This window comes from Microcebus murinus, chromosome 10 (assembly GCF_040939455.1).
Source record: "Microcebus murinus isolate Inina chromosome 10, M.murinus_Inina_mat1.0, whole genome shotgun sequence".
Classification (NCBI taxonomy): Eukaryota; Metazoa; Chordata; class Mammalia; order Primates; family Cheirogaleidae; genus Microcebus; species Microcebus murinus.
Window position 1 is genome coordinate 71,469,228 of NC_134113.1, and position 13,551 is coordinate 71,482,778.

At 36.9% G+C, this 13,551-nt stretch overlaps 1 protein-coding gene across 1 annotated transcript in view; it reads left to right on the forward strand.

The window, feature by feature from the left end:
- CPNE8 (copine 8) overlaps window positions 1–13,551 on the forward strand; it is a 191,248-nt gene that overhangs the window by 46,428 nt on the left and 131,269 nt on the right. The window contains exons 4-5 of the mRNA XM_076007487.1: window positions 4,225–4,328; window positions 13,386–13,425. Of these exons, the coding sequence (XP_075863602.1) occupies window positions 4,225–4,328; window positions 13,386–13,425 (144 nt within the window). The remainder of the gene's footprint in view (window positions 1–4,224; window positions 4,329–13,385; window positions 13,426–13,551) is intronic.

The window sequence follows — 13,551 nt, forward strand, 5'->3', positions numbered from 1 at the left end:
TTTCCTCAAAATTTTAAACCCCTCTGATACACATAGAATAATATGCTATTGTACATTTTCCCAAGAATTAGAAAATTTTTATTTAGTAGTTTATGACATTAGCCAAGAAAAATTTTATTTCAAGTCAAAAAGATTAATCACTTGGTTGATAGCTAATATATTCCAGCCTCTGGGAAAGAATTAACATATTTCCCATGAGCAGAAATAGTCATAATGTATCTGTGGATTTCTTTTATTGCGGTTTTCACTTTTCATAACAGAATGAATTTGAAACAGGAATACGGCCTGAAAATTTTTTTTTCTGATTTTAAAAGTAAATAGTATTCATTGCAAGAAATTAGGAAAACTCAGAAATGTATAACAAATTAAAAAATAATTAGATGATAATTATATATTCTTATATTTTATCTGTACATATGTATACATATATAAACACATATTTTAATTAAAACTTGCAGTATAGTATACATTACTCTTGATTTTTTTCTGAACAATATATTGCAGACATCCTTTATTTAACCATTTGTTCAATTTTATACAGGTGTAAATCAAACACATGTATTTCGTCTGCCTTCAGTGATCTTAAGGTCTATTAGGGGAAACATAAGATGAACAAACATAAAGATATAATTCCAAAGTATAAGTTTTATGAAGGGGGAAAAGCTGGTGGTATGAGGGAGAATAACTGTGGCAGTGGAGGACCAAGCTTAGATTGCATTTTTAGAGCTGGAATGCTGACATTTAAGCAGAGGCTTAAAGAATGAGAAATAGCCATGCAAGAGTGGGGTTAACAACATTCTAGAAAGAGAAAATAGCAGTTGTGAAGCCAGAAGGTGGGCAAGCATTTGTTGTGTAAAGGGTTCTAAAATAAGGCGAGGAGGCTAGAGCAAAGAGGAGGGGATATTGCCTACAATGAGGTTAGAGAGGAAGACAGGAGCCAGGTCCTGTAGATCAGAGAAAATAGATTTTATTCTGTGTACTATGGGAAGCCATTGAAAAAATTCAGGCTGGTGAAATGATGTGACCAAGTTTACATTCTTCCAAAGATTACTCTGGATGTTATATAGAGGATGAATTGGAAGGAGAACAAGAGTAGAAGCAGAGGTGTAAGTTAGGAGGCCATTGGGATAGTCCATGAGAGAGAGAAAAAGCTTGAATTATGCTGATTATGGAAGGTATGGAGAGAAGCAGACAGCTGTGAGACATTTTTTGGAGTTAAAATTGATAATTTATGAGACACTGATGAATAGAAGATGGTGGGTTAAAAAGAAGGAGTTGAGATCGATGACTTCCATTATGGTCTGAGGAATCACATGGATGGTGGTATCATTCATTCATTGAGAAGAGGTAGACTTGGAGGGCACCGTGATTGTTGATGATTGTGGTATAAAATCAATAGCTTGTGTTTGGATGATAATTTTGAGAGGCCTGTAAGACAACCACATACGTAAGTTAAGAAGGCAGTTGTATGTACAAGTCTGTGCTCAGAGGTGAGTCTGGGCTAATGACATACATTTGGAAGTTATGATAATGTAGATGGGATTTAAAACCAAAGGAACAGTATGAGCCCATTTTGTGCTGCTATAATAGAATACCTGAGACTGGGTAATTTATAAAGAAGAGAAATTTATCTTCTCACAGTTCTGGGGGCTGGGGTGTCCAAGATCAAGGTGCTCGTATATGATGGAGGCCTTCTTGCTGCACTCTTACATGGCAGAAGACAGGGAGGCAAACAATGGCCAAATGCTACATGAAACCTCTTTTGTAAGGTCCGTAATCCCATTCACGAGGGAGGACTCTTCATGCCCTAATCACTTGTTAAACAAGTAGTAGTTAAACAAGTAGTAGTATCACTTTTAATACTACTAGTATCACTGGCAACACTTGAATTTTGGAGGCAACACATTCAAACCATAGCAGGAACAGATGAAATAATCTAATAAAAGAGTGACTATAGAGAGGATGAAGGCTGCTTAGAACTGTGCTCTGACAATGAGAGACTGAATGCCTGAGAGTCTGAGAAGAGGTGAAACACAGGGGGATGTGCTGTTAAAAGGTTAGGAAGGAGTGCTTCAGAAAGGAAAGAGTGGACAGCTGTGTCAGATGCTGCTGAGAGTTCCAGTGAGATGATGGCCAAAAGGTGACCACTGGAGTTAGCAATATGAAGGTCACTGGTGATAGTACCAAAAGCAATTTCAGGGCTATGAGTTAGAAGACATATTATAACAGATATAGTCATGATTTATAGATGACTAGCTAAAACCAGAAATTTAATGGCTACAAATTAATCTTCACTAGAGATAGCAGAGTCTACTCAGCCTCCCCCTCCCCCCACCTGCTGACAAGCCAGTGCTCCATAAGAAACAGGCTTGTGGGTGTTTCAGTGGCTCATAGGCCATGGGGAGTTGCTAGCCTGCACATCAATGGGGCTTCCCCTGGGGAAGCTCATTTTATTTTGTAAATTTCCCTCTGAATGTGGGTTTGGGTTAAAATCTAAATATTTGGGAATATGAGTACTGGCTGAGCTTCTGTTTGAGAGTGTTGTGCATTTGCTACTTGGGTGCTCTCCACTGTGGTCTAGAGACCATTTTGCCTCCTAGCAGTGGGAAGGCTGGGAAGGCCCAGGCCCCCTCTGGTTTACACTTAAACTTCTTGACCTCTGCACTGCACTTTTGAGTGCATGGGCACTGCCAGCTTCTGGTTATTTGGGTGCATTCTCTTATTCCCATTCCCTAAAAATTGGAAAGTTAAAATATATAAGTTTGTTATTGGCTCTTCTTCAGGACCTAACATGTTTTATGCTTAAATAGAGGAGAGTCCTAGAAGGGATGTATACTTTGTAACCAAAGTGACTTAGGTTGGAACTCTCTGCCTCGATTTTCTTATTTCTAAAATAACTATACTAGCCATACCCTGCAGTGTTATGGTAAATATTTAAAATAATATGTGAGACATGCTTGGAACAAAGTAAGTACTCAATAAATGTTGGCTGTAATTATTATTGTTGTTCTAAGTAAATGCTCAACATATTTGATATCTTTAATTACTTACCTGGGTTATGGTTTTATTGTATGATATTGGTCCATGATATAAAACATTGTCAGATGGCAGAAGCCTCTGAAAATTAGTTCTCTCTCTCTCTCTCTCTCTCACTCTCTCTCTGTGTGTGTGTGTGATTCATAGCCCTAGTAAATGCTTGGTCATCAATATTTTATACCATAGTTTTGTTATGAAAATCTAAGAAAGTTCATAAGCCTCACATTTTAAGGGATTAACACAGTTCTCTTTTTCTATTAAAAAGATAGTATTTCCTTGAACTTTAATAAATGTCAGTTCCCTGATAAAACAGCATGCTTGATTGCAGAGGGTTTTTGAGAACTAAGGTTAAAATCCCCTCATTAGGATTCCATGAGAATTGGAAAGGAGGAATGTAAGCCAAGGACAAAAAAGAGATATAAAGTTTATATTTGTGCTCTATCTTTAGGAGCAGTGCCTAGTGACCTCCTTTCACAGTGAAAGGAGGGAGGACTAGAAGTGGAATTTTCTTTCTTGGTTTCCACTTGCCCTAAGATGAATAAACTATTTTTTCTAAGCTAAAGTGCAGCACTTAGCTTAAAAACATGTGAAAATGGTAGATCCCATTTTAGCTGTCTAGATACCATAAGAATTAAAACAAGGTAAAACAAAACCAACTGATTTTTGTGACATAGTGTGCAGTAGATTATAAGAAAGTCCTCCCTAAACATGGATAATAAACTGTATTGTGCGGAGGACTGTTTTCTATAAACATTAGGGAAGAGGGTTATGAGAATTTTGACCTGTGCAATTTTAAGAGTATGTATTGCCTGGCCTACTTATATATAAGGTTAGGAAAAAAATTTATAGTAAATTTAAATTTAAGGTATGAATGACTTCTTTTGATTAGAAGGGGATTTGGCTTTCAAGTAGGGAGAAGAGGAGAGGAAATATTGGAATTTGTAATATAAATTTTGAGGAGAAACTGATTTTTGAATGAACTCAGAGCTCATTTTCTGATTTCCCTGAGTTAATAAGAGGCATGATTTGATCTCTAAAAACCTCTTTATAAGGCTTTATTTGATAAAAATCATTTGGATATTTATTGCTTATGTTTTAAAGGAGCCATGTTAAGTACTGTATTTGCAATAGGTCACAATATAAGGCTTGATTATCACCTCTTTCCCTCCCCTTTATTTCTCTCAACAGTTTGGAAGAACCGAAGTAATTGATAATACTTTAAATCCTGATTTTGTAAGGAAATTTATTCTGGACTACTTTTTTGAAGAAAGAGAGAATCTTCGTTTTGACTTGTAAGTTCTACTAAAACCTGCATTTTTTAAAATTGATTTTTAAAGATAATATTAGTAACCTAAGATGGGGTCCTATGGTTTCCCTGAATCTGGATTATATTGGCAGGAAACCAGATTAATTCCATTCAGAGTGTGGCTCATGCAGAATCCCAAGTACTGTTTTGCATTTTGTAGGTTTGAATAAATGTTGAATAAATAAGTAAGCAGTTTAATTATGCAGGGCAGTATATGTGCACATTCTTTCCAAATGCCTTGTGCTTCAGTGGGTTTCTTACAAGTTCTATATAAACTCCAAAGTGATCTGATCCACTCCCATGACTGATGTCTCTCAGGTCTTTAAGTTTTTCTTTGCATGCTACATGGATCTCTGCTAAACGATTGCTTCCTTTTATCCCTGGATGGCCTGTATTTACAAGGATCACAATAATAGAGTCAGCGTTTCTAATATTTTGAATATTCTTATTACTTTGATACTGAATTAGTGTGTTTATAAGATATAATTAATTGTAAAATTTTTGTTCTATAGAGGTGAACTGTGTGATTGTTGAAGTATCTGGATAGGGTTAAGAGGAAATCTATTTGGGGGGCATGGAGAGGAAAGAAGGACGCTGCCATTAAGAAAGAAAGGATGTTATATATCTAAATAATTAAAGGGAGTTTATGAACATCAAAAATATTTAAAAAGATAAATGTCTTATTTTAAATAGCTGAAAATAATTGTATTCCATGGTATCACATTTTTTTAAATCTCAGCATATTATGGGGGTACAAATGTTAAGGTTACGTATAGTGCCCATGCCCCCCTCCCCCCTCGAGTCAGAGCTTCAAGCATGACCATCCCCCAGACATTGCACATCTCACTCATTATGTTTGTATATACCTATCCCCCCTCCCCCTCCCACCTGAACAACGCCCGATAAATGTTATTCCTATATGTCCACTTAGGTGTTGATCTGTTAATACCAATTTGCTGGTGAGTACATGTGGTGCTGGTTTTTCCATTCTTGAGATACTTCACTTAGTAGAATGGGTTCCAGCTCTATCCAGGAAAATACCAGAGGTGCTATATCACCATTATTTCTTAAAGCTGAATAGTACTCCATGGTATACATATACCACATTTTATTAATCCACTCATGTATTGATGGGCACCTGGGTTGTTTCCACAACTTTGCAATTGTGAATAGTGCTGCTATAGACATTCAAGTGCAGGTGTCCCTTTTGTAGAGTGTCAAATCAATCCTAGGCAATAAAAACAAAATAGGAGATATCAACTTACCAGACTTAAAACTATACTACAAGGCTATAGTATTTAAAACAGCTTGGTGGTACTAGCACAAGAACAGGGGCATTGACCAGTGGAACAGAATAGAGAATCCAGATATAAAAGCATCCTCATATAGCCAACTAATCTTCGACAAAGCAGACAAAAACATACACTGGGGAAAAGAATGCTTATTCAATAAATGGTGCTGGGAAAACTGGACAGCCACATGTAGAAGACTGAAACAAGACCCATACCTTTCACCTCTCATAAAAATCAAATCACACTGGGTAACAGACTTGAACCTTAGGTGTGAAACTATTAGAATTATAGAGGAAAATGTTGGAAATACTCTTCTGGACATTGGCCTAGGCAAAGAATTTATGAAGAAGACCACAAAAGCAATCACAGCAGCAACAAAAATAAATAAATGTGACCTGATCAAATTAAAAAGCTTCTGCACAGCCAAAGCAACTGTCAAGAGAGCAAATAGACAACCCACAGAATGGGAGAAAATTTTCCCAAGCTACACATCTGATAAAGGCTGATAACTAGAATCTATTTAGAGCTCAGGAAAATCAGGAAGAAAAAATCAAACAACCCTATCAAAAAGTGGGCAAAGGACATGAACAAAAATTTTTCAAAAGAAGACAGAATAATGGCCAACAAACATGAAAAAATGCTCAACATCTCTAATCATCAGGGAAATACAAATCAAAACTGCAATGAGATATCACTTATTTCCAGTAAAAATCGCCTTTATCAAAAAGTCCCCAAACAATAAATGTTGGCATGGATCCGGAGAGAGAGGAACACTCCTACACTGCTGGTGGGACTGCAAACTGGTTCAGCCTCTGTGGAAAGCAATATGGAGATACCTTAAAGCGATACAAGTAGATGGGATCTACCATTTGATCCAGCAATTCCACTACTGGGCATCTACCAAAAAGATCAAATGACACTCAACAAATACTTTTTTTGATAACAAAAGCTCTCAATATCCTATTTGAAAAAGTCATGATTTGCTTCCAAATGTTTTTAAAAAAACCCAAAACTTCTTTACGGTTAATAGTCTTTCTCACTTTCTTCTAAAATATATGCAGTAAAATAACTTGGAGTGCTTCTGTTTTAAAAAGATATTTTGCCAGCCCCTTTCCTTCAAGGTTACCAAGTATAATTATCAAACAAAGTTTATGTCCATATTTGGTGGTTTTTTTTTCTTTTCTTTTTTTTTTTTAGACAGAGTCTTGCTCTTGTTACCCGGCCTAGAGTGCCATGGCATCAGCCTAGCTCACAGCAACCTCAAACTCCTGGGCTCAAGTGATCCTTCTGCCTCAGCCTCCCGAATAACTGAGACTACAGGCATGCGCCACCATGCCCGACTAATTCTTTTCTATATATTTTTACTTGTCCAATTAATTTCTTTCTATTTTTAGTAGAGACGGAGTCTTGTTCTTGCTCAAGCTGGTCTCAAATACCTGACCTTGAGCTATCCGCCTGGCCTCCCAGAGTACTAGGATTATAGGTGTGAGCCACCACGCCCCCACCCCCTTTTTTTTGAGATAGGGTCTCACTCTGTCACCCAGGCTAGAGTGCAGTGGCATCATCATAGCTCACTCCAACCTCAAACTTCTGGACTCAAGCGATCCTCCTGCCTCAGCCTCCGAGTAGCTGGGACTACAGGCAGGCACCACCATGCCCGGCTAATTTTCTTTTTTATTTTTTTTGGTGGAGATAGGATCTCACTCTTGCTCAGGCTGGCATGTTTGGTTATTTGTTCTTAGAAACCGCTTTTCAAACAATAAAAATGTGGCTTATGAGAAGAAAAAACAGAATGGAATGCAATGACCTCTTTACTATGTTTATCGTAGAGGCTGCATGTAATGTTGTCATTCAAAAACAGACATAAATCATGTAGAATGTGTTTTAATTCTCCCATTGTTCACGCTTGTATAGCAATTGCTTTAAAGAATTTTGTTTCTCTCAGAACAGCATGGTAGCCCTTAATTTTTTCCCTTTAGTTTCAGACTTAATTTTACCTTTAAACCAGCCACTACGTCAGGACTCTTTGTTGTCTGTTTCACCTTTTTTCTATTTCTCCCTTTCTCATTCATCTTCATTACTTTCTCTCATTTAAAAGTAATAAATATTTATTGTAAGCTTTACATGACATAGACATTTAAAAAGTGAAAGTTTCCTGTTATCCCAATACCCCCCCCCCAAAAAAAAAAGCCTGTCAATGATTTAATGTATATACTGGGAGACTTGTTTCTATAAACGTGTACATATTCATATGGGAATTGTAATAAATATATTTTGCAGATACTTTTCTATGCCACTGAATATACTCATAGCACATTCATTTTAATGGTTACATAATTTCCATTGTTTGAAAGAACTGTTACTTATTTAACCAAATGTTTACTGATAGACATTTTGGCTGGTTCCATTTTTCGCATTACATGTAATCCTGCAGTGAGTATCTTTTTATGCAAATCTTTTCTAATATGTATATATATAATTTTTTGCATTTTCAGAGGATACATTACTCAGTCAAATTTTAGGATAATAGGATATGGACAAAACTACCTGCTGTGTAGTTCTAAATCTACGAAATCAACTTGGTGTGAAAGTTGATCATACAAATTTGGGTCATTCTTGTCATGCCCAACTAAATCAAGGGGCCAATGCAAAAAAAAAATTGTACTCAGGACACACAGCACCTACTCCAGGAATTGAATTTTCCACAAGGCAAGCTGCCGAGATCTCTTGCTGTAACCCTAAGACCAGTCACGACATGCCATGACTCTAAGACTAGTTTTACCTGCTGCCTTCACTCACCAGCCAGAGCTTGCCAGCTCCCAAACGCTTCTCTAGTGCCAATGAGCCTTCTTTCCGAACAGTGCATAACATTTTTCTTTCTGACAAAACTCCCAAGCTTCTCTTTTGTTCTTCAGACATCCCAAAGATCACCCTGGTTTGTGTCTATGCTCTGAAATGCAATTCTGTGATTCGCAAATAAAACATTTAGTTTAGAGATTTGTCTTTACATTTTATTTTGACTTCACCATTGGAGATCGTGTAATCTTTGTTATTTCCCTGAACTCCCTGTATATGTTTTAGCTGGTTTTTTAGATCCACGTCCTGCTCATCACTCATTACCTGATACTCATAACTTAGCTGTTCCAGGAACATTTATGTCAGTGTGACAAGAAAATACAAAGTTACAAAAATTGGTGTAGGTAAATTGATATATTTTAGCTTCTTTAACATCCTAAAATTCATAGTAATTTTCACAGAAACAGTGTCCTGTTTGAAATGTGAAAGCATATTGCAAAGCTGAATTAAATAAGTATCATTTTATCTTTTGAATGTATTTGCTTAATGTCAGACATCTGATTCCAAAAATCTCAATTTTATATGATCTCTGAAGAATTCAAACAATTAGAGCCATAAAGGGTTACCTGTGGAAGATTATCAAGAAGAGAAACAAGTACATCCTTTTAGTTCATGTAGTTATCTTTCCTATCATTTAATTAATTACTTTTGATTTCCCATTTATTAGAATCCTTTAACCTGTAAGAACAGGCTTTTTTTTTTCTCAATTATTATGATTTTTTCCAGCATATCTATCTAAGGAAGTGTGGAAATAGTGTAATAGTTCACTAGTTACATATATATGTGTGTGTATAGTCATACCTGTGGTTGGTTTTTGAAATTTGTCTTAACAATGTGCTCTTCCTAGTAAAAGTAATATATGTTCATTGTAGAACAATTGGGAAAATAAAAAAAAGATAATATGGGCAATAAAATCATCTATAGTACTAACTTCCATCACTCAGAGAACTATTATAAATATTCCAACATATTGGCAGTGTCAACTTTTAAGTAAAAATATGGAGAGATAAATCTCCAAACAAAGGGTCTATTTGGGAATAATGTACAGGAATTAGAATTGCAAGTCTGGACATGTCTGCACAGAACAGAGTAGCTTCTGGTGTATCTGAAGAACGAAGGGAAAGCCGGGGGTTTTATTGGAAAAGAGAAAAGTTGTGTAGGTTGTTTTGAAGGAAAGTTCATTGGCGCTGGCAGTGTTTTGCAGACGCTGGAGAGCTCTGATTGGCAGCAGTTACGGTAAAACTTACCTCAGTCAGAGCAGGTCATTGTGATTTTTGAACTGGGCTTGTGAAACGGTTCCCGGAATAGACGTTTGTGATCCCTGAGTTTTTTTTCCCATTGTCTCCAGCCCCGACTCTATTTTAGTTGGTTATGACAAAATGACTCCATTTTGTATGATCAGTTTTTACTGCAGTAATATGATCCCTTGAGGGGAACAACAGCCCTGAAAGATGCACTAGTGTAAATTGGCAGACAGATAGATGTAAGTAATTTTCAGAATTGTTTTGGATTTATTTAATGTCCATTGATTTTATAAAATTCTAAAAAAAGAACAGTAAAAAAGAAGCTTTGAACATGTATGATCAAGGACTCCTTTAACAGTGTCAAGGTCTCATTTCATGCCCTTTCAGTGGCTTTTGTTTATTAGAACCATCTCATACTATTAGTTGTTAGGGAGTCTTTATTTTAAAACTTTAATCTCAAACTTAATTCAAATCCGTTTACATCCTCTCGCCTCAACTGACGATATCACCCCAGCTCCTTGCAGGAGGGAAGGGAGGTGGAGGAACAGGCAGGAAAGGGGTGTTGCGGGTAGAGATATGGGTCTCTTACCTTCTGAAAAACATAGACCTTCTGAGGGTGCCAGCGTCAGGGGACACATTTTAAGCACCTGGCTTGTTTTGTCATTGTGGAAGAGAGGCTAAAAAAGGATGGCTCCTTGTTCCTCAGTTCTCAGAAAATCCTTTCTAGAACTTTCATGTGAGATACTCTTCCATTGGCAGCCCCAGGGCAGACCTGCAGGCAGGCTACGTAGCTGACAGGTGAACCAGATGCTGTGCTCACCTTCTTGCAGGCACCTCAGATTTTGGAGCTACATTTCACTTGGCTTAAGGGCAGGGAGAGAACAGTCCTTGCCTTATGAGTACTGTGCTCATCACCAGGCCACGGGCTGGTTTCTGAAGCGTTGTGGAGAAGGCTTCTCGCTCTCGTTGGAGTGACACACCGGTAGCTCTGAGCATGAGGGGATATTTAGCATCTTTTGGTTTATGCTTTGGGCCTTAGTTGCAATTCTAGAAATACAAGAAAATGTCCAGTCAACATCTGTTACTCTCTGATAGAAAACATAATCCATAAGATGCACCCAAATTAGTTACTGCCAATTCATTACTCTAGTAATAAGGTTTCAATACCAAGGTGAAGTTTTTCACAAAATTTGTCCTTAGTAAATTTAGGCACAGTGGGATGCACCCTCTTGGGGGAAACTACTACTGAGCTTCCCACTTTGCTGTGTGTTCTCTCTTCCTTAAGGAGAACATGACATTCATAGTCAGACACACGTACACATGTACATTATAACCACTTAGGACGTATGTAGTGTTTATGTTCTGACCTGTGAGAGGGAGGACCAGAGTAGCCTTGATATTTTCAGAAAAGCTGAAAGAAAAATTCCATTAAAAGAAAAATGCTAATTTCTAACACATTATCTGAAGTCTTCAGAGGTATGATGCAAATTACCCATTTATGAAATAATAGTATTTTAAAAGCTTTGTTAAATACAGTAAATGAGGTTTGTACTTGAAGATACTTCAGCTTTTTGTGGTGAAGGCTTAAAATTTTCTTCCTTTTTTTAAATTTTTTTATTCTTTTGAACTGAACTGAATATACCATGTCATTTCTCCCCAGTCCAGACTCGATCATCTATTGAAGATGGTTTCCAGGGTTGATTCTTGCGAGCACAGAATCCTAATCATTTGTCTACTAGGGAGGACACCAGGGTTGCTTCTTGAGTAGGAGGCAGCACAGCTATGTGTCACCTCTGATATTGTTACAATGGATAATTTCAATCTTGTCTTTAAGAAATAATCATCTCGAATAAGAAAAATTGCTTGGATAATGTCTCAGTTCATTTCGTACTGCTATAAAGAAATGCCTGAGGCTGAGTAATTTATATAAAGAAAAGAGGTTTGTTCGGCTCACAGTTCTGCAGACTGTACAAGAAGCCTGGCACCAGCATCTGTTTCTGGTGAGGACTTCAGGGACCTTCTAGTCAAGGTGGAAGGCGAAGGGGCAGCCGGCATGTCACATGTGGAAAGAAGGAGCAAAGAGAGGGTAGAGGAGGGGGTTCCAGGCTCCTTTAAACAACCAGCACTCACATAAACTAAAAAGGGAGAACTCACTCATTATTGTGGGGAAGGCACCAAACCTTTCATGAGGGATTCGCCCTCATGACCCAAACACCTCCTCCGATGCCCCACATTCAACACTCAGGGTGGAATTTCAGCTTGAGATTTGTAGGGGCCACACATCCAAACTATATCAGATAAGAAACATTCTTTGCACTAGCATCTGTAGTTCTACCATACATGTTGGCAATTTGCTAATTTAAAGTTCTAGGCTATAGCTCTTGACAGTGCTCAGAATGCCCTGATGTGAAGGAGAGTAATTTTAAATTCTTCTGAGGCAGGTATTTGCATCATGCAATTTTAAAGCCAGTTTGTGGTAAACACTCTTTGTTAGAGGGTGAGTGCACTTCTGCCTGCATCAGTATACTCATGAACTTTTATTGATTGAGATGCTTTCTTTCTTTGTGTAAATATTCTTGTTATGTGAGAAAGAAGACTTTAATTAACCTTAAAGAAAAGGTAGTTAATTTTCTGTAGGAAGCTACACACAAAGAATGTGAAATGAATATGATTGGAGAGAAAGACTAGAGCTAGTACAAATATTTCCCTATTCAAGAATTTGGTAAATTGGGGTTATTTTGACTGTCAGCAATCTCTCTACTTCTAAAAACACTTGAAAACAAGGGGACAAAGTGGTAATGAATGTTGTTATCCAGAATCCCTGTAAGAAATGAGAGTTTATTTCTAGTACCAACTGGTCAAAACCAGAATATATAGTAGTCCTGTGTAAATAGGTTTCCGTTTTCATAAAATATACAGTTTCCCTAAGTCCTGTCATTGGGCAAAAATAGTGTCTCATTTACTTCAGCCAGTTTTCAAAGTGTGCAATAGCACTTAAGATATTAAGGAAGAAGTAAAATATATACAAAGGATAGCCTGTTACTAGGATCTGCTTATTTATTGATTGATTGGATTTTTTAAATAAAATATTTTATTTTGAGTTAAATGTAGATTTAGTCACACGAAAACTGTAAAACATAATACAGAAAGCATGCAGAGGGACTTGGGTATCCTTTACCTAGTTTCCCCCAATGGCTCCATCTTGCAGGAAGTATCACAACTAGGATATTGACATCGATCCTGTCAAGATTCAGAACATTTCCATTACCACAAGGATCCCTCATGTTGCCTTCTTAAAAGAGGGATTTTCAGTTTTTAGGGAATTCAGAAGTCAATTGAACAGTACCAGGATACTACTGATTCACAGAAAAGAAGAAATTGTAAACTTATCAAACAGCAGAATGGATGATTGGGAAAATCCTAGGCTTTCTTAGGTTTGTAGGCATGAAAGGACCTAGTAGTACTTGTGAATTCTACCATTGACATCCAGGTTGCAGCTTAAGAGAGATTTTTAAATTTGCTGAGGTTTTCTCCCAGTTGGTATTGTTTTTGATTCATTTTTACATGATTTGTGTGTTTTGGAAAATACTTCTATTTTTCTCTAGCTGTACTTTGTGGAAATAATTTGAGTTTTATGTTTCAATCTTTTAGGTATGATGTTGATTCAAAGAGCCCCAACTTGTCCAAACATGTAAGTTCATATTTTTGTTTTTATGATGATTGTATGGTAGACATTATAATATGACTTATGATTAATATTTGCACTGATTTATTAATATTAAAGTTATATGCCTATAACTTCTCATGTAATGTGATT